The sequence below is a fragment of the Vicia villosa genome, linkage group LG2, assembly GCF_029867415.1.
Source record: "Vicia villosa cultivar HV-30 ecotype Madison, WI linkage group LG2, Vvil1.0, whole genome shotgun sequence".
NCBI lineage: Eukaryota > Viridiplantae > Streptophyta > Magnoliopsida > Fabales > Fabaceae > Vicia > Vicia villosa.
The window spans coordinates 18120118-18142294 of NC_081181.1; the positions used below are offsets into that span (position 1 = coordinate 18120118).

The 22177-nt window shown below is 33.0% G+C and overlaps 1 protein-coding gene across 2 annotated transcripts; it reads left to right on the plus strand.

Moving 5' to 3' along the window:
- The first annotated feature begins 8786 nt into the window (after nt 1-8786).
- LOC131645970 (uncharacterized) lies at nt 8787-11780 on the plus strand. 2 transcript variants are annotated; one of them, XM_058916154.1, is made up of 5 exons: nt 8787-8954; nt 9408-10729; nt 10812-11084; nt 11185-11340; nt 11469-11780. In XM_058916154.1, exons 1-5 carry the CDS (start codon nt 8897-8899, stop codon nt 11589-11591), a joined length of 1932 nt encoding a protein of 643 aa, XP_058772137.1. In that variant the 5' UTR covers nt 8787-8896; the 3' UTR covers nt 11592-11780. The 2 variants fall into 2 exon arrangements, with proteins under 2 accessions (XP_058772137.1, XP_058772138.1); XM_058916155.1 differs by having other exon boundaries at nt 8815-8954; nt 9439-10729.
- Nucleotides 11781-22177: the final 10397 nt, after the last annotated feature.

Sequence of the window (22177 nt, forward strand, 5' to 3'; positions counted from 1 at the left end):
AATTCGACAACCTTCCTCATGGAATTGGTTTCTGAGTCAAACACGAAATTTGTAGAAAACGTCGAAACTGAACCAAGCTCATAATACCTTCCGAATAAGACTTGTGAATTTTCTCGTATTTTCACTGTATAAACCACATTTCACGCTGGATCTCCTTAAAACCATGAAAACTCTTTATTATTTTTCTTCCCTTTTTGAATGACGAAATAAACGTCTTGGATAATTTATAGCTCAAATAAAGAGGGTAAATTTTGGGGTGCAGCAGAATGGCAGAATAGGACTGTCAATAACTGAACTAGTTTAGGGTTAGTGAATTTGTATGAATTGAATTGTCATGTATGTAATTGTAGTGGAGCTTGGATATTGTAATGAATCATGTGAATGCTGATATTGAATGATCAAGTTATATGCTGCCCTCGGTTAGAATTTGAAGAATGGCAGTTGGAAGTTAGGTTGGTTAGATGGTTGTAATTGAATGCTAAAATGTTAGTTGTCTGCTTATGAACCTTTCTTTGGCAGGGTACATTACTTTTGTGGAGTGTAGCTTGGAATTTTTGAAATAAATGATGGAAGATGGCAAAACAGCATAAAGTTTGGAATGATGGAGCATAGGATTAGGGTATTAGGACCAGGTAGTGTGCGTTAACTTTGGTCAATTGTGCAAAAAATGTATTTTGTCCTTGTAATATTCTCTTGACTTTATTTTGTAATGGATTCTAGGGTATCTCGTAGTGTAGCTTGACCTTTGTAATGAACAATCTGAACTTCTTTTTATCTCATAAAATTTGAAACTTCTTTTTTCTTCAATATGAAATCTTGAATGAAGAAAACCCAATTGGAATGATAACCAAAGATATGGGTCAACATGAGTTTAGTCAAAAGTTAACCTCATGGTTGACTTTGACCAAAAGTCAAAGTCTTTGCAAATCGCTTCTAAAGGCCTTCTCTCACCAAAATGTATCAATAACCAAAAGAAGCTTAATCTCTTTCTTTTCAGACAAATACCATAAGAATCTCAATCTCACGAGACTTGTCATAGGCTAGCATCTTTATCCAAATGAATTCACCAAATATTGCACCATAACATAATTCAAGATGTGCACCAAATAATTGTGTCCAAAATCCATAAGAAAAATCCTTTTGATTACTAAATAAATATGGAAATAAATCCTAATCCAATTGATGCCTTTAATCCATCACCATTGATTTAATAAACCAATATTATCCTTAATAAATGCATGAAGTGTTAATGACCTAATATATGAGATTATGAGATGCATAGGCCAATTAGAAATAAAATTAAGAGGGCAAATTTTGGGGTGCAACACATATGCTACAAGAAATTAATATTAGCATTATAGCCACACCTCAAGGAACAACACATTGTCCATACACATTTATCACACTACAACATACAAACTGCATACCAACAACACCATTACATAGCATTTAATCACAAATGACATGCTACAACAACAAAACGCACAATATTATTCACCTTAATCAAAATACCACACCAATACAACACAAACACCATATATATATATATATATATATATATATATATATATATATATATATATATATATATATATATATATATATATATATATATATATATATATACACACACACACACACACTACAAGCATTCAACATTAGCATTATAGTAACATACTGTCTAAACATATAGCAACATACTATCTAAACACATTACATCACACCACAACATGCAAATCATACACCATATATCACCTTCGTGCAATATTTAATCATCTCTAAGCCCTAAAATTATTTTGTAAATTAAAGTACATTACGTCAGCTTCCTCACACTTTGAACGACACCTTAATCGGATACTCAGAACTCAAATTGTGAATTTTTTAAGTTTTGATACAGCAGTGTAACAGGTTACATCAAAACATGTAACCGGTTACATCAAACTCCAAAAACAAGGTATACAATTTTTCTCCAAGGTAACCGGTTACATCTCCCAAAATTCCTAGTTTTTACAATTTTTAGACAATGTAACAGGTTACATCAAACCATGTAACCGGTTACATGTAGGAAAATTTTGAATTTTATGAAAAAGTTGTCTCAGATGTAGCTGGTTACCTCAAACCATGTAAGCGGTTACCACTGAGACAATAACAATTTTTGCACATCTGTTTTACAAAAATCAATTTCAAATTAGTCCCAAAGTCCCAATTTTGATAGAAAATCATGTACACCAATTTCACACTTTGATTGCCAACAACACACAACATTCACATCATTCAACAAACACCCAATTCATTCAAACACACAACAAAATCACATCGTTACACATCAATTACACAAAACATAGAGAAAAGAATAACAATCCTAGAGAGATTAAAACACCCACCCACACAGTATCATGAAATCCCTTATATAAGAGGAAGTTTCACCCTTACCTTAGATGATGAACTCGAAGCTTTTATAATGGGGATTCTTATTCTCATATGCCCTAGCTTCCTTCCTCTCTTCTTATTTTTTTCACGTACTGTCAATTCTCCTTTCCCTCTTCCATTCTTCTTATTTTACTATAATATTCTTCTTATTATTATTATAACTTATTTCAACTAAATATTTATTTTAAATAAAATTCCCCCTAATACTATTTAAATAATTAAAATAATTCTACTTACTTATTAATACTAGTTCTATTCCTACCACCCCTAATCTATACATTATTGCTCAAACACCCTAAACACCTTAAATTCTATAATTCTAAGGCCACCACCGTACGTCTAAGGTTTCCCCAACACATCAAAACTCCGACCAACACATACCATCACACAATATATTTACAAAAATTAATTAAATAAAAGTCGGGGAGTTACACTTGCAACCAAGATCAGAGCTTCTTTTGAATCTTTGGAGTGTGTGCAACATCAACTTAGATCCTCAAATTATTTTTGTCTCTGATCAGCATGTAGTTTTCACTTTCATACATGAATCTGTTAGACGACGACAACTTATCTAGAGGGGGTGAATTGATCCCCTAATTCAAAAATTAACTTTTAAAATAGTTTTTGAAAATTATAAAAGCTATGGTAAGCGAAAGGTTTGGCCCAGATCAATTTAGTCGTCTAAACCAAACTGATTATTGATAGCTCGGATATGCTCACAATTATTAGAGATAGATAACAGCGATAAGCAATATGATACACACAATTCTCAATAAATCATTTCAATAGGCTTACTATGGTAACATATCTCCAATGAAAATATTAAGAATAACATAACTTGACAAATTATCAAACACTTGGAGTGCGATCAATTTTTTAGATTCTCCTTTCAAGTTTGTTGATATCAAAATCCTCTATCAATCACTTAGATTGTAAGGCAATCAACAAACCAATTTAGCTTCCAAACAATCAAGGAAAATTCTCTACGAATCGATTACTTTACCAAAATATTTAACAATTTGATTATGACAAGTAAATGAGAGAGAGGACACAAAGAGGTGGGTACCTTGACAATTTTAGTCAATATTATCCCATTCCTTTGGATTGAAACAAAAACATAAAAAGTATCAAAACAATCAACACCAATTTCTACTAAAGTTGGAAGGGTAACAATCAACACTAGTTTCTACTAAAGGTGGAAGGATAACAATCAACACCAATTTCTACTAATGGTGGAAAGGGAATAATCAACACCAATTTCTACTAAAGATGGAAGAAACACAAACAAATTAGGTCAAGATTAAATAAGAGATAACATCTCAATATCAAGTGTAAAGTCATGGAAGACAAATAAAGACAATATCAAATAAGCACCATAGTGAATGAACATCAACCAAGTAGGCATGGATAAACATCATAACAATCATCTCATAATAGAGAAACATCAAGCTCAAGTTCATAAAGGCATTAGGATTTCAAGAAAAAAATTCACATTTAACCATGTTTGTATCAATTTTAAAGGAAGACATAATCCAAACAAATTATGGTATGAACATGTGAATCAACTAATTGCATGAACGTGTGAATCAACTAAATGTATGAACATGTAATTAAATCAACAAGCATCAAGTATAAACATGGAAGTACTAGTCATTCAAGAATTAGGATTTTATTGAAATCAAACATATATTCACAATTTTATTTATATTTTAACAATTAAAAAAAAGGGATAAAATTCAAGTAATCATGGTATAGATACAAGGGTCAAAACATCATCATGTTAATATCAACATATCATCCAGATGTTCATGAATAAATGGCCAACAATATTTAAGAAAAGATTAGGTTTAAAAACTAACATTTTTATGATTTTTTGGATTAAATTTAAACATATTTATAATAAATAAATAAATATCAAATAAATACATTAGATAAAATATTTTGTATTTTTATGACTTTTAAGAGGAAAAGGATGAAAATAATGCTAGAAATCACAAGAAAAATAAATAAATAAATAAATAAAGTGGAGTTAAAAACATATGAAGATACTAGGGAAAAAAGAAATAAAATGACAAGATGAAAGACAAGGGTGTTTAACCCACGCCCTCCAACCCAACAAAGCCTTATGTTCGAGCTCTCACCCACTAGGACAAACACGCCTTCTTATTTAAAACATGCATTCATTCAATATTATATGAAACAAAGATCAAAGACCAGGATTTAAAAAAAAAAGTGCCATGTTCCCATCATCTTCTTCGTGAATGTTGTTACAAGTTTTCCAACATGGCCAAATTGCAAAAACTTCATTTCTCAACCAAATTAAAAAGTTTAAAAATCAAACTTGCTTACTTTTTTGAGAGGAATTGATATATGTTCTTACTTTTAATTAATATCCACTATATCATTCAAATTTTTCTACAAAAAGTATGAACCCTAAAATTAAAAATTAAAAATACTCAAAATTTAAACATGGTAAAAATCAACAAGCACAAGGGTTTAAATCCCCATATAAAAAACTACAGATTTGCTTCAGAAAGTATTTGAAATGATGCACAAATGAATGAGTTTGAAATTGAGAAAACTAACCTTGTAAGTGGGGATGGTGAATTCGGATTCAAGCACTCTTAGGGGCTAGAATTGATCCTATTAGCTTCCTTGATGTTCCAGAAACATGTTGGAATGATTAGAATGCTTTGAAACTTCCTCAAACTTTCCAACCAAGTTAAGTTGCAAATTGAAAAATGTGAGATTGAGGTTTGGTGATTGAGTGATTACAGTTGCAATTTAATGCATATAATAGTCTCTACTAAGTATAAGGATGGGTTTTATGTGAAAAAAGTGGAGAGAACTTGAAGGACACAAGAGTTTCAAAAATTTGCTCTTATGGTGAGAAAAATGGAGTTTTTGTGGAGACTATGGAGATTTGAGGAGATTTGTGGAGTATTGAGGTTTGTTTTGGACTTGAGAATGGCTCTCTCTATATATAGGGAAAGATTGAGAAAACTTAAGAGAAAAGGAAACAAAACTTTGTGAAGTGTTGACTTGGTTGGAAACTAAGTGATAGTTTCATTAAGTTTGTGGTTTCAATGCATAGCTTGGTGCTTTCTAGGGTGGTTGGAGGCTTTAGAGAGATTGTTTTTTATGTATTGATGAAGTAATGTCCAAGCAAGTTTAATACAAAAAGCTTTAATCAAGAGTTGTTGAAGAAAGTTGTTCTTTATGAGAATGAAAGTGAAACTTTTTGCAAAATCTTCCATATATGGCATGTACCAATGGACAAAGTTTCGATTAATTGTGTAATACACTGAATGGTTGAGTAAAACACTCAATTTTCTGATCTTTAGAAGCCTCTTAGGTCTGCAACATAAGATTATGGAGATTTGTTTGGATAAGTATGAACACATGTGCTTAAACTTGTCTTGATAATCAACTTCAACATGCCATCTTCTTAAATTCGATTCTCCTTGCTCAAGTGTGCTAATTTCATGCTCTTGGACTTTTTGGAAAGCTAAGATTACATAATTTAACTTTCATACTGGTTACTTGAAATATTCAACTTGGATCATGGAGAAAAATGCCTACCAACTTGGGCAAAAATTCTGTTTTAACACTTAGAAAATTTTCTAAGTGTTAAAACATTTGACAACTTTGAGATGTCCATTTGATCAATTCAGAACTTTTAATCCATGCATTATTTGCAATCCATAACATATGGCAAAGTTGTCGTATGAAATGAGATCTTCAAGCACATCTATGGAGCATGAAAAATAGTGGCTTGATGAAGAAGTTACAAGCCTTCAAAGTTGGGTACTTGAACATGAAAATTTTCATTAGTTTGAGATTTTTCAAAACTCTAATTCTATCTTTTGAAACTTTTGATTGATTTTCTTGATTAAACTTGATCAAATGGCTTCATTAATCATATTTTTATGATTTTTGACCTCAGAAGTCCATAGTTGATCAAGAATCTAAAAAGTCAAAGTTGATTCTTGAATAGTTGACTTTTTACCAATTGAATTGCAATATTTCTAATACCAATGAGTCGAGATCCAATATCCAAATGAATGATATAAGTGGACTATAATGAATTAATTGAGGTCCTTGAATCATGTTTTGAGCCAAAAGATCATGCTTTGACCAAAATTCAACCTTCCCATTGAATTAGGTCAAAACCCTAATTTGGGTACCAGATGAATTTGAAAGTTGATGATCTTGAATTAAAGCACACTCGGGCTTGAATATTGATGAGGGAAATCACTTAAGCATATGAGAAGCTTGAGTCCCTTTGTGAGCCACAAAAATCTTGATTGTTTGAGCTCCTTGATCCAACATACCTACCTTAAGAAACAAGAAAACATATTTCTCTTGTATATTTGAGGTTAGTAATGATACATGAATGATCATTTTATGAGATGAATAAGGATGATGATGATGATCAAACTCTTTTAGATTTAATGCAAATGAAGTGAGATCTTAGGGTTTACAAGTGGGGTATGACACAAGTAATTTATAAATATACACACACCATTGATTAGAACAGCAAGAGTGGATCCTGTGGAGTACCACAGACGTGAGGGGTGCTAATATATTCCATTTGCGTAATCGACTCCCGTACCAAGATCTTTTATTAGGGTTTTATCGATATTTTCCCTTTTCCTTTGTTGGAAACAATAAAATTCGGTGAAGACTCTTGTTCATTAGAGTTAAGTTAATCAATGGCTTAATCTCAAAATTTTCCATTGTGACACCCTCGTCTAATTGATGTTGATGCTCGAGAGATGCGGTTTCGCTTTGGACCCATTACCTGAAACGACAATAACACTAGAAATTGCAAAGAGATCATAGATAAAAAATTAGGATTAGAGAGAGTTTATAATATCTCTTCGTTTAATCCCTTTCTTAAGTTTTTGTCATACTGCTCCTTAGTATGACATGCTACAAAATAAAAAACGACTAATTGAAATAACATGAGATTTAAAATTGTCAATCAAATAAAAACTTATTTGATGGATTGCCTTCCATTAAGCGCTTTTTTAAGGTCCTAAGCTTGACCTTTCAATTTTTTATTAAGGTGACATATATGACACGAAAAACACATCATCCTTCTTTTTCCTTTTGTTTGGTAGAAATTCCATTACTTTGAGGAATTGAAGGTTTTGCTTCCATATTCTATTCAGCTTGATAGTATCGATCATGGCATAAATTTCATCCAATACTTCATCTATTTCTTCTCTTTCTTCAACCTTCTTGCTAGAATTAGGAATATTCTTTTGTTGAAGATTTTCTTGTTGGATATCTACGTCTAAACGAATTATTGAATTTAGAGCTTCATAAAAAACTATATAATCTTCATATTGCATTCTATTTCTTTTCCCACATATATTTTTCACCTCCTCTTCTTCTATGCTTGATTATAATTTTTTTATCAAATAGTGTGCATTTTTCTTCTTCTTTTTATTTTTCATCTCCTCCTTCATCGACTACCTCTCATTCCTCTTTGATTTCTCTTTCAATTTCTTTATCTCTAGGACTATCTAACATATTTTCAAAGAAATTCCCACTATATCTCAGTTTTAATGCTAATTGGCTAGATACTTGACCAAGTAGCATCTCTAAGTTCTTGAAGGATGTTTCCATGACACTCCGCACAGTTTCTTGATGCCTGTTGATTTTTTCGAAATTGAGTTGAATCATCTTTATAAACAGAGTTAAGGTCCTTTATAAACAGGGTATTTCTACTAGAGTGTGAAAATTAAAACAGATGAATAATCAATGGTGTAAAGTTTTTACCCAGGCTGCATAAAATTTCTGACTTCGCCACTGTTGGCCTTTATGTTTCGTATTTACTCATCTTTGACTGATTTTTCTCTGATTCTTTAACGAAATATATGTAATGATAGAGTATCATCCGTTTGCTTATGACATAATTTGTTATAAGATAAGAGCTTCTTGAAGAAAAAAAATTAAGTAGTTTGTGAAATACCCTATTATGATAAATTTTTGGGTCTTGCTAACCAGTGCCCACAGGGCAATGGTTAAGCATTCCAAAATCAGAAAATATTTTATAAAAAATTTAACATTTTAATTTTCGAGACATTAAATATGCAGATTATCGAAATAAATTTATTATTTTTAAAGTCTTAACCATTGCCCTGAGGGCACTTTTTAGCATTTCCCAAATTTTTTATATATGTATTTATAAAACAGGAGTGTTTTCATATAAAACAGGAGTGTTTTCATAAAATCATGTTTGGAGAGGTAAGTGTAGCAAGAAAAACAGGGTGTGGATAGTAACTAACCTTGATGAATTAAAGGATAAATGTATAGACAAAAATCAGCCCAATTTGAAAAGAAGAGAAATAACATTTACCACAAAAAACTCTCCCACCAAATTATCTCTCTGTCTCCACGGCGCCTCCGTCAACGCTACCATGTACCACCTGATCCTCACCGACCCAGGTCGAGGATGTTGAGTTTACCATTACAACTCATCGCCCCAAAATACACGTCATCATCATGGCAAGGTTCTTGTTTTCTTCCTTTCAAAAATAATATACTGTCTCTCAATTTTCTATGCTCTTTCATTTCATTCATTAATTATAATCACGATAATACATGCATTCATTCATTATTGTATGAATAATCTTTAATTTCAGTAATGTCACTCTTTCCTATTGTTTCGATCACTCATATTGAATGTCAAATTGCATAAGCTTGTTTGCCTCTCTTTTTTTACCCTCCAATTTGGATGGAATGAGAAAATGGAATGACATATTTATTCCTATCCGTTTCACTCCATTCCATCCCGCTCCGTTATTTTTATTGTATCCAAACATAGCCGTAAGATATACAGACTATGAAGCACGGACACAGACACCCGGGGACACGTCTGTGATGGCACCGGTAATCTCTATTGTGTTGTGCCACCGACACTTGTGATTAAGTTTAATTTATTTATTTTTTCAAATTATTATCAGTGTCAGTGGAAATGAAGAATATGTTATGCAGGCTTCTCGCAAGTGGAAATGTTAGAAGGCTTGTGCATTCTTTTCACCGGAAGCAGAACAAAGGCAACTTCGAAGGGTTCCATCCAACGGGGCAGCCTTACTCAACATACAAATTTTTCTCATACATTGGACTTGTACAGAAAGGACAGACTCCATTTACGTTTTTGACAAGTAGCAATGCGAGGAGATTGTATACGCTCCCTGCAAATAGTGTAAAATACCAGCATAGTCAAGTTCTATGGAACATGATGCGTTTCCATAAAGGGCCGGCTCTACCTCCAGTAGGTCAATTTACTCGTGCCGTAAGTCTAGCTATCGTCAAATCAAATTTTTTTGTTCATGGTATGATTGCTGTTGTAATAAGCGCGTGGACGCAAGGTAAATTAGCCGAAGCAGAAGCATTCCCGAAAAGGGATTTGTTGTACTTACATGCAAATGATGGACGCGTATATTTAACCTCGGCTCTCTTGGAAGCTTTTGAGATGTTTGTCTTGTTTCTAAGGGCTGTGTATTTACTGATTTTGTTCACACCTTGCATAGCTATGGCTCCTTTAGTTCACTATTTAGGTATTGAGTTTAGAAAAACATGGATTCGTGTCGTACGTCTTACACTTGCAAAGGCTGGCCCGGCATTCATTAAATGGGGTCAATGGGCTGCCACCCGACCCGATCTATTTCCGAGGGATCTCTGTTATGAGCTTGCAGAATTTCAAACCAATGCACCATCGCATAGTTTTAGTTATAGCAGAAAATGTATTGAAAATGCGTTTGGTCGCAAGTTAAATGAAATATTTGAAAAGTTTGAGGAGGAACCGGTAGCTTCGGGTAGCATCGCTCAAGTTCATCGAGCTACACTAAAGTACAAATACCCTGGTCAGCAAATCAAGAAGCCTGTTGTTGTAGCAGTGAAGGTCCGACATCCGGGGGTTAGTGAAGCAATTAGAAGGGATTTCTTCATTATCAATCTCGTTTCCAAGATTTCGTGTATTGTTCCTAATTTGAAGTGGTTGAGATTAGATGAAAGCATACAGCAATTTGCGGTTTTTATGATGTCTCAAGTTGATCTTTCAAGGGAAGCGGCACATCTTAATCGTTTTATCTACAATTTCCGGAGATGGAAAGATGTTTCGTTCCCGATACCTCTTTACCCCCTAGTGCATCCTTCTGTTTTGGTAGAAACCTATGAACAAGGCGAAAGTATTTTGCATTTTGTTGAAGAGCTCCAAGGACACGAGCATATCAAAAGTTCTCTCGCGCATATCGGAACTCACGCTCTTTTAAAGATGCTTCTGGTAAAATATTCTGAATTCTCATGTGATTTGTTTTCTTTTCTTTTCCTTAAAGATGCTTTTTGGTAATCGAATCTTTTTCCAGGTGGATAATTTTATTCATGCAGACATGCATCCTGGAAATATTCTTGTTCGTATGGCGAAAAGGAAATCGCCGCCTGCTGTACAGCTCTTTAAGTCAAAGCCTCATGTCGTTTTCCTTGACGTAGGCATGACTACCGAACTTTCTAAGAAGGAACGAGAATCTTTACTCGAATTCTTTAAGGCTATTGCACTTCAAGATGGCCGCGGTGTCGCAGAGTGCACACTTAGATTATCGAAACAACAGAATTGCCCTGACCCAAAATCTTTCATCGAGGTACAAATGGTTCATGCATTGTATTATCGACATACCAATGTTCCATAACTGTTTCAGCATCCGCCTATTATTTTTTCCTGAATTTTCCATCATTTAACAGGAAGTTGATAAGTCATTTAAGTTATGGACGTCCTTAGAAGGCGAAGCTGTCCACTCAGGCGACCGTATGCAACAATTGCTTGAGCATGTTAGGCAATGTAAAGTCAATATAGACGGGAATATTTGCGCCGTGATAGTGACTACATTAGTTCTGGAGGTAAGTTCTGCCTTTTAACAAACCATTCTTCACACCATATATTCAGAGGATGCAGAGGTATATGCTAAATGGTTCTTTGTCTTATTGCTTAAACATGAACTAATATTTTGAATTTGTGTTGCATTTAGGGTTGGCAACGGAGACTTGATCCCGATTATGATATGCTGCACGCATTGCGGACGCTGCTATTTAAACCTGACTGGGCAGAGGAGTCTCTAGCTTATGCTATTGAAGGACCGGTGGCTCCATAGTTAAAATGCAGCTCTTTTGAATGCTCCCCTTATAGTGCCGGAAAATTTTGTCATGTATTAATGAAAATCGTGTCATCTGATTCAATTTAAACTGCATTTAATCGGATTGAATCCGATTTTTTGGATTTAGACAGACTAGTTAGTAGATGTTCATATTGATTTAATTGAATTCACAATAAGTTTTGATTTTCCCCTGTCTCTACTCATGGCAAAAATGGTAACATAATACTTCTCTTTGGGTATTAACTAGTACAGTTGCAGTGATTATCATCTGCAGTGTTAATTTGAAGCTTAGACACTAATATTTATATTGTTTTGTGGACTATTTATAATTTATGAATTTTGTCTGATTGAAATTTTAATTCATGAAAATTGAGCCTTGCTTATATTATGAAAGCAATTAAGATTTGCTAATAGCAAAATTATGTCCATATAAAAAACAGTGAAAGATGAAACAAATATTGGTAAGAAGTATCCTTTCATTCTTGTTTGTGATTTCAAGTCAGCTGTGAAACAAATATTGGTTTGGAGGATCCTTTCATTCTTGTTTGTGATTTCAAGTCAGCTGTGAGTACGGCTGTTCAAAAAATCGAAGAATTAAATTGAATCACCAAATCAACAATTTAAAATAACTGAACTTTTATATTTGATTAGTGAACCAAGTCACAATGCACAAACAACTTTAAAACCGAACTGAAACTAAAACTGAACCGAACTAAAGTTAAAATAATCGAATCGTTATGTTTGGTTAGTGAACCATACCACAATGCACAACAGTTTTAGAAGTGAAATTGAAACTGATCCTGACTGAATAAAAATTAAAAATAAAAAAAATACTTAAAACAAGTTATAAAAATTTAAAAATAACTTAATGGTTCGGTTCTTTAATTAATAGTTCGGTTTGTGAAAACTTGTCTTTTAACAGTTCGATACGGTTTGAAATTTCAAAATGGTATACCAAACCAATAATTTTGATTCGGTTCGGCTTTTAGTAAATTGAATCAATTCAGTTTAGTTCGAATGAATTTTTACTATGGTTTGATTCGGTTCAGTTTTCTCACGAACTGTGCCATGAACAACCCTAACCACGAGGAAGAGAAAGTGATATCAAAACCATTGGTTAGTTTTTGTTTTGTTTTTGTTTACATGGTTAGCTTTCAAAATTGTTGAAAAGGTACTTAGATCCTTTACACCTCAGTTTGACTACATTTTTGTAGCAATTGAACATTCAAGAACCTGAGCACCATGAGTATTGAAGAGCTGCAAAATAGTTTAGAGGCACAAGAGTTGCGTCTGATTGAGAAAAACTGTGAAAGAGAGGTAGAGGAGGCTCTAAAAGCGTCTTATGGTAAGAAGAATCGGAAGCCGTCTTATTCAGAGGCCAAGAAAAGATATGGTGGTTCTCATAAGTCATAAGCCTCCAACTCTGATGAGAAGAAACATCAGAAGGGAAAGGAGAAGCTCGACAAGAGAAAGGTTAAGTGTTACAACTGTAATAGGTTTGGCCATTTTGCTAAGGACTGTTGATCAAACAAGGAAAGGAAGTCAGAAGAAGCAAACATTGCCAGAGGAGAATCTGATGATGAACCTGTGTTGTTGATGGCTTATGAACCTGATGGTGGATATTTGGTAGACTGGTGGTATATGGACACAGGCTGCTCAAATCACCTAACTAGAAACAAGCAATTGAAGGATAGAAAAACACTTAGAAAGGGGGGGTTTGAATAAGTGTGACTTTAAAAACTCTTAAGATAAAAACAATTGCACAATGATTTTTATCCTGGTTCGTTGTTAACGAAACTACTCCAGTCCACCCCCTTAGAGTGATTTACCTCACCTGAGGATTTAATCCACTAATCAACCTTGATTACAATGGTTTTCCACTTAGATACCTTCTAAGTCTTCTAGAGTATTCTGATCACACCTTGATCACTCTAGGAACCTTTTACAAATTAATGTAAACAAATTCTTACAAGAGTATTACAATGCTTCTTAATAAGCTATAATCACAACTGTGATATTTCTCTTAAGTTCTAAGCTTAAATCTCACTAAGATATTACAACAGTAATGTGAGGTTGAAGATGAAGTTTGAGAGCTTTTGAATTTGACAGCGTTTCTATATTTTTGCACAAGAGTTGTATATTCAGCTTCTCATCAGAACCTCTATTTATAGGCGTTTTGAGAAGATGACCGTTGAGAGCATTTAATGCGTTGCGTGATCCGTACAGCATTGCATTTAATGTTTCACTCTTTTGTCAACTACCTCGAGCCTTGCTTTTCCTGCTTTAACTGACTTTGCCTTTAATAGCTTCTAACGTTCCTTTTGTTAGTCAGTGTAGCCTGCCATCTTGTACTTGCTTCTGATCTGATCTTTGTAGATACAACGTTTGAATTAATCAGAGTCAAACAGCTTGGTGCAGAGCATCTTCTTGTCTTTTGACTTTGAAGTGCTTCTAGCGTGATACCATAAGAACTTCAATGCTTCTGCTTCTGAACTCAAGTTCTTCTGATGCTTCAATTGACCATGTTCTGATTCTGCTTGACAATCTTCTGATGTCTTGCTAGAGCATGTTCTGATGTTGCATACTTGAACCTTCTGAGTCACTGCTTCTTGCGTTGAATTGTGCATACTCTTTATATATTTCCTGAAATGGAAAATGCATAGGATTAGAGTACCACGTTGTCTTATACAAAATTCATATACATTGTTATCATCAAAACTAAGAATATTGATCAGAACAATTCTTGTTCTAACAGCAATGGCTGATTGATTTTGACTATAGAAAGAGGACAAAGATCATATGTAATGATGGTAAGTACCTTAATGCTGAAGGAATGAGAAATGTCAATGTCAGAGTGAAGAATGTAAAAACTGTTCTGATCAAGGATTTTTGGTATGTTCCTGGTATGAAGAGCAATCTGATGAGTGTAGGTCAGCTAATTGAGAAAAGTTTCTCAGTAACTATGAAGAACAATCACTTGAATACGCATGACAACAAAATCCAGATCCGCAGGTACCCATGTGAACTTGCTCCGAAATTGACGGGAAAAACCCGCTTTAATTGGATTTTGATTCGGGTCAGGGTTTTCCCCGATTATGTAATATGGAGATGGGTCGGGTAATGGGGACACTAGTACCCACCCCCGGACCCGCCCCGTTTATTTTATTATGTACACTAGTAACAAACCCATGTGTTCGCACGTGTTCTGGTACGTCACGCACATTTGTTCAAGATGTATATTTTTTAATAGAAAAATGTTTGGTACACGTGAAAATATTATAATTGAATGTATAGAAAAATGTTTGATACCCATAAAAAAATAGTGATTGAATGTATAGAAAAATATCTGGTACCCGTAAAAAAATAATAATTTAATGTTTAAAAAAATGTCCGATATCCGTAAAAAAATAATCATTGAATATATAGAAAAATGTCCGGTGCACGTGAAATGAGAAGATTAAAAAAATAAAAATATTTATATAATATATTTATTCTAAATAAAAGATTAAAGGAATTTGAGACAAAACATAAAAGATAATTTTAATATTATTTATATCACTTTAATTATAAATTATTGCTGTTACGAGTTTATGCATAAAAAATAAACATATTTTTTTACATTTAAATTAATGACACATTATTTATACTTGAAAAAACATTTTTTTCCAATAATTAATAAAAATGAATATTTATTTATAAATTGTAATTGATGTAGATATATATTTTTTAAAATAGTTGTTAATAAAAATATAATTTTTTCCAATATTATTCATATGATTTTTACATTAAAAAATAATATTTATTATAATTTTATGCATTTGATTCACTATTTAACCAATAATTTTCTTATTTTTATATTATTTGCTCATTATATTTTCCTCCAACTAATTAACACAAGCTTTTGGTATGCCTTTTCTTTTTTTCTTTTTATTTTTAACATTTATACAACTATTTCAATTATACAAAATTAATAATACAACATCTTCAATTAGTGAACTAAATATAATACAATTTCGAATGAGTCTTTTGTTATAGATTTATTAATTTTCTACGAACTATAACTAATTTATTCTTAAAAAAAAATTGTTTTTTCAAGATAACTTCAAACATACATTACCTTTTAAACTCATATGTTATTACAATCAAACTAATATTTTATTATTATTTTTGTTCACAAAATATTATAATCACTTAGACCATGTGCAATGGATCATTTATTTGAAGTCAACACTACAAAAACATGTGCAATGGGGTGTGTAATATGGTGTTGAGTGTGTGTTGGAGGAGAGAGATGTTGAGAAAACTCAACACCAATGAATCTGACCGAGGGGCTGACGTGGCAGCGCTCCATTGGTCTGCCTCAGGAGCGTGCAGTCCACTCGCCTGGTGTGAGAGTGGGGCTTAATCCACGCAGAGAGAGAAAGAGAAAAGGGATAAGTGGAGCCACGTGGCTGTGTTTGATTGGCTGGCCAGATTTTTATCCATTTAATACTTTGAACTCAATTATTTCGTTGCAAATTAATTTTTTATTTTTTATTTTTTTTACCAAAATTCATGATTTTTTTTTCTCTATAAATAGAGACTTGGTTCGTTTGATTTGGACACCGAAAAAAAAACCAAGTTTTTCACTATCTTAATTTTATTATTAGTGTTTATTTTGAAGTTAAGTGTCTTTTTTTAGTGAAATGGATCCTAATAAATAAATTTTGTATCGTATCCAATTATTTAAATAAATTTTGTTTTTATTAAAAAAAATAAAAAATAAATTATTAAGTATTTATTATTTTAATTTAATTGTAATCGATAATTGTAATTTTATGTAATCATAAAAATAAAAATAAAATTTAAATAAGTATATGAAAATAAAAAGTGGTGGGGTAGGGTGTTGAGTGAAAAACCATTGGAGAGGGTAAAAGTTGAATGGGTGTTGAGTGATTAGGTGGAAGAAAGAGAAAATGATGTGGAGTGTTGGGAGTTGAAAAAGTGGGTGTTGAGTTTTATAACCATTGTAAATGGTCTTATATCTTAACTTGTACATCTACATCTGTTATTGGAATAGTAATAGTAATAGTACACATTTATATTACTATTTTACTCTCTAAATATACATGATGTGACTATTTTAATTGATATAATTTATTATATTCTTTTGTATATAAACTCTGTTGTACGATGCAAATGAACCTTTTGCATATTATATTACATAACCTGTAAATGAACTTTATTTTACACCTATATCATAATAATACTAATATATTCAATTTTTGGTACGACAAATTTTCTACTTTTTTCAGTCTAACTTTTTCCAACTCAACTCACAACTCAGCTAACTACGTGTTTGTATTGGCGGTGGACAGAATTGATTCTAGCAGAATTGAGTTTAGTAGAATTGATTTTATCAGAATTGAATTTAGCAGAATTGATTTATGTTTGGATACATTTATGTAAAAGTGAGTTGAACAATAAATTACAATGTAAAAATCATCCAGAATCAATTTTGGAGGCTGAAACTACAAATTCTAGCTTCTGGTAGAATCAATTCTGGAGACAGAATCAATTCTACTTTTGCCTAACCAGACATCTTAAAATAACCCAGAATCAATTCTACTCTTCTAGAATTGCTTTTGGCCTTTCCAAAAATCCAAACCAAACATGCACTACATAGATGCATAGCACACTATTTCAAAAATATTAAAAGTGCAATAACATCAACATCAAACTTCTTTTTCAAAAACAGTAAAAGTTGTGGTTCTAATTTATACTTCAAATAAAAGTGCAACAACTCTTTTCCCGATTTTTCATTGCACTCCAAATAACCTGTCAAAGCAACAAAAAATTTAAGGCTTATATTTACGTTTTTCAATCAAAATAAATATCATATTATAACAAGAAAATAAAAACAAAAACAAATATTGCTTTCAACAACACAGTAACAAACTGCCATACTTACAACCCAGAAATTTTGAAAAGGTTGCTTGCACATTAACTTCTTTTTCAAAAATATGAAAAAAATTCTACAATTCCACACTCTAAACAAACGTGCAACAACTCTTGTCCATATTTATATATGCAAAACAAATAATCTGTCAAAGCAGAACTTAATTCAGAATAAGAACTTAATTCTTGAAAACAAACCAATTCTTTTCTAAAAATATTTACCTCCATTATTCTTCCCCATCATCTTCATACATTTAACCGGTTCTTCCATTTTACATAAGAAAACACCAACAATCTTTCATAATCTCAAAAACAACTTTTGAGTTAGAAGTTGAAACAACAAAGCATATATTATGTATAGAAGTTGAATGTAGAAGATGAAGTATTTTTTAGTGAAGAGAGAAAAATCTTGACTACCAAATCACCCATATTTGCGCCTAAAAACTTGACTCCACTACAGATCCCTCACCCCATTGAACTAGAAAAAACTGAGAGTTTAAAATCAAACCAGATCCACAATCTTTTTTAGATTTGAATAGTAAAATGAAAGATAAAAAAGACAAAAACTTTAATACATGAAGCATCAAAATAGAACTTACAAAGACACTTTTTCTCAACAAATTATTCATTCAAGGTGCTAAGTTGGAAATCTTATTTAAGCAGCCTGCAAATATTTTTGAATTTGATTCATCACTTTTGTAGACTATGTTCATTGAACAATATTTGCAAAAATTAAATTCCAAGACTTGTTTAGGTGAGATAGAAGCATAGAAGTTTGGAAAGAAAATTGAAAATAGAAGTTGTATTGAAGAGAGAAGGAGGAGAAAATTAAAAGGTGGTGTGAAATAATGGAAAAGACTATTGAGTAATAGAAGGGCAAAGAAAATATTTGTGTTTTCAAGGAAAGATTTAGAATGTTTGAATTAGATTTTATCTGAGCCAAACCATGCATTGAAAGCAATGTATCATCATGAAACATGATAAGAAAGAGAAGTAAAGAAAGAATAAGAAGCAAGATAAATGAGAGCTGGAAAGAGAAGGCATACACGTGGCAACATATTGAAGCAAAGGGATATATTGGTACTTTCCAGAACAGTTTATTTTTTATATTGTAGATTATTATTTTGTTGTTATAATTTAGAATATTAAATATGTGACTAACGTTTTGAAATTTTAATTGGTATTTATTATTTAAATTTTTTGGAATGTATGTATGACATTTTTTGAGTAATGAAATTTTAATTGGTATTTATTTTTTAAATTTTTATATTATTATTTGTAAGTGTAATTTGATTTTGAAAAAAATAAATATTTCTATTAAAAACTTGATTTCTCTAAATGGACGATGGCGGAGCGGGGATACCTGAACCTGCTTGAGACGATTTGAGTTTTAATTCTCCATCCCCGTTGGAGTTTGGGGCGGGGAACGGGGATTATTTGGGGATTTGCGTTTTGGTTTGGGGGAGGTAAAAACCGTCACCGCCCCGCCTTATTGCCACGCCTACTCTCGAAGTTGTATAATTCTTATCAGAAGTTGACTATGCAATCTGAGCAGGAAAGCAATAGAACATTCAAGGTGAATGTGGAGTCAATTGAAACTAAATGCCTTAGTGCAGAAGGTGCTGAAGGTGGCTGTGAACCGTGGCATAAGAGATTGGGGCATCTGAACTTCATAAGCTTAGGACATCTGAGATCTAAGAAGCTGGTACATAACATTCCTAATATTGTGAAGCCTAAGAAGTTATGTGAGATATGCATGAAAAACAAGCAACCTATATTACCATTTGCATCAGAAGTGGCTCCAAGAGCCAAGCATGCTTTGAGAGTAGTGCACTTTGATGTATGTGGGTCATTTGAAGTACCTTCACTTGGAGGAAACAAGTACTCTATATCTTTTGTGGATGAGTTCACAAAAATGACATGGGTAACACTCATCAAGTTTAAGCATGAGGTGTTTGTTGAGTTTCAAAATTTCAAAGTGAAGGCTGAAAAATAGAGTGCTCAAAAGCTTAAAGTTCTCAGAACTGATGGTGGAGGTGAGTATAACTCTACAGAGTTTAAGAAGTACCGTGAGAATAATGGAATTGAGCATGAGGTTACTGCTCCATACATTCCTTAACACAATGGTCTTGCTGAAAGAAGGAATATGGCTTTGCTTCATATGACAATGAGCATGCTGAAAGAGAATAAGCTCCCTCATACCTTGTGGGCTGAAGCTATTGCCATTGCAGCATATGTGCTCAACAGATATCCAACCAAAAATCTGAAGATAACTGTTCCTTTTGATAAATGGACTGAAGTTAAGCAAATTGTGAGTCACTTCAGAGTATTTGGTTCTGGTTGTTTCAAACATGTTCCGGGTGCTACTAGAATGAAGCTGGATAATAGAAGCAAAGTACTGTTGTTTATTAGGTACCACAATACAAGTGTTTATAAGCTTTATTGTCCAGACACTAACAAAGTTGAAGTCGTCAGAGATGTCATTATGAAGGAAGCGAAAATGTGGGATTGGAGCAAGTTTCAATCCAATTCTGGTGCAGTGTTGACACCTGAGATAACTTCTAAAGGAGAATCCGCCTCTGAAGGGGATTCTACGTCTGAAGATGAGTCACAGTCAGAAGGTAACTCTGAAGATGAGTCAGAGTCTGAAGTAGACTCTGAAGGCGAGTTTGACTCTAAAGGTGAATATGATTATGATATAGGTTCCGATGATGATCCAAACTCTGGTGGTAATCCAACCTCTAAAGGTGGTCGAACATTTGACAATGTTCCAAAATCTAAATAAGATTTTGAACTGGTTCCGAGGCGACGAAGAATCAGATAAATACCAACAAGATTTGCAGAGTTTGATATGTTGCAAGATTCTGAGATAGACTCTGAAGGAGAAGTCATTTAGTGTGCCATATTAGTAGACGCTGAACTAGTTAATACTAAAGAAGATTTGAAGAAGAAAGTGTGGCTGAAGGCCATAAAAGAAGAACTTTAGGTTATAGAAAGAAATAAGACTTGGGAGTTGACTGAGCTTCCAAAGAACAAGAAAACCATCAGTGTTAGATGGGTTTACAAGTTGAAGCTAAATCCAGATGGATCTATTGGTAAACACAAAGCAAGGTTAGTAGCTAGAGGATTTCTATAGAAATCTGGTTTAGATTACTTTGAAGTGTTTCATTCATAGCTAGACATGAAATAATCAGAGTGGTGATTGCTATAGCTTCAAATAGGAATGAGCCTTTGATGCATTTAGATGTGAAATCTACTTTTCTGAATGGTCCTTTACAAGAGGAAATTTATGTGTCACAACCTCTTAGATTTTTGAAAAAGAATTAGGAAGGGATGATTTATAAGTTGCACAAAGCCTTGTATGGATTGAAACAAGCTTCTAGAGCTTGGAATCTAAAAATTAATTCATTTTTCAAGCTTCAAGGATTCAGACAATGTGAGATGGAGTATGGGGTTTATGTTCAGCATACCTCTGAAAGCAATATGATTTTGGCGTGTCTCTATGTTGATGGCATATTGCTAACATGAAGTTGTTCATATTAGATAGTCAAGTTCAAGAAGGTGCTGATGATTGAGTTTGAGATGACTGATCTAAGAAACATGATATATTTTCTAGGATGGATATTTTTTACCCTCAGAAGGGTATAATTTTGCATCAGCTAAATTATGAACTTGAACTTCTGAAGAGATTTGAGTTAACAGATTGCAAGTATGTAAATGTTGAGACGAATCACAAGTTGCATTATGATGTTGAGGGTGATGATGTAGATGCTACAACTTTTAAACAGTTGGTTGGCTCATTGAGATATCTTTGTAGAACCAGACTTGGCTTATACTATGCGGTTGGAATGATGAGTAAGTTTATGAACAAACAAAAGTGGTCACATTACCAAGCTGTTGTTAGGACACTAAGGTATATTAAGGGGACTCTGAAGTATGGTGTTTTATTCCCTTCTGGTGCTAAATATGATTTAGAGTTGATATACTATTCAGACTCTAATTATTGTAGAGACAGAATTGACATAAGAAGTACTTCTAGATATTTCTTCAAGTATCTGAGAAGTCCCATTTCTTGGTGCTCCAAGAAGCATTATGTAGTTGCCTTGTCAACCTGTGGAGCTAAGTACATTGCACATGCTTTGTTTGTGTGTCAAGTTGTTTGGCTGATGAATTTATTGTAGGATCTGAAGATCAAGGTGAGCAAACCTGTGAAACTGATGATAGACAACAAACCTGCCACAAGCCTTGTCAAGAACGCAGTGCTGCATGGAAAAAACAAGCACATTGACACAAAGTTCAACTTTCTGCGCAATCAGCTTCAGAATGGAATGCTGGAAGTTGTCCACCATAGCACTCAGAAGCAATTTGCGGATGTGCTCATCAAAGCTATCAAGGCTGAATAATTTATCCACTTGAGGGATGAAATTGGTGTTGTTGATTTTAGTCTTGAATATGAATTAAGGGATGATGTTGAAGTGTAATCCAAATTTAATACATTTTAGATTTGCATTTCAATTTAATTTGAGCTACATTTAAGTCTGGTAGTATAAATACTGAACTTTAAATTTTAGTTCAGTAGAAAATTCATTTTGAGAGTGTAACTGAATTGTAACTGGATCTTCTCTTAAAAAATTAGTTATCCAATT

What these genes read in the sequence shown, in the direction of transcription:
- LOC131645970 (XM_058916154.1), top strand. Translation starts at nt 8,897, where the DNA reads ATGTTGAGTTTACCATTACAACTCATCGCCCCAAAATACACGTCATCA. An exon ending in ACCCAAAATCTTTCATCGAG is followed by an intron (nt 11,085 to 11,184) that starts GTACAAATGGTT and finishes ATCATTTAACAG; the next exon opens with GAAGTTGATAAGTCATTTAA. An exon ending in TGACTACATTAGTTCTGGAG is followed by an intron (nt 11,341 to 11,468) that starts GTAAGTTCTGCC and finishes TGTTGCATTTAG; the next exon opens with GGTTGGCAACGGAGACTTGA.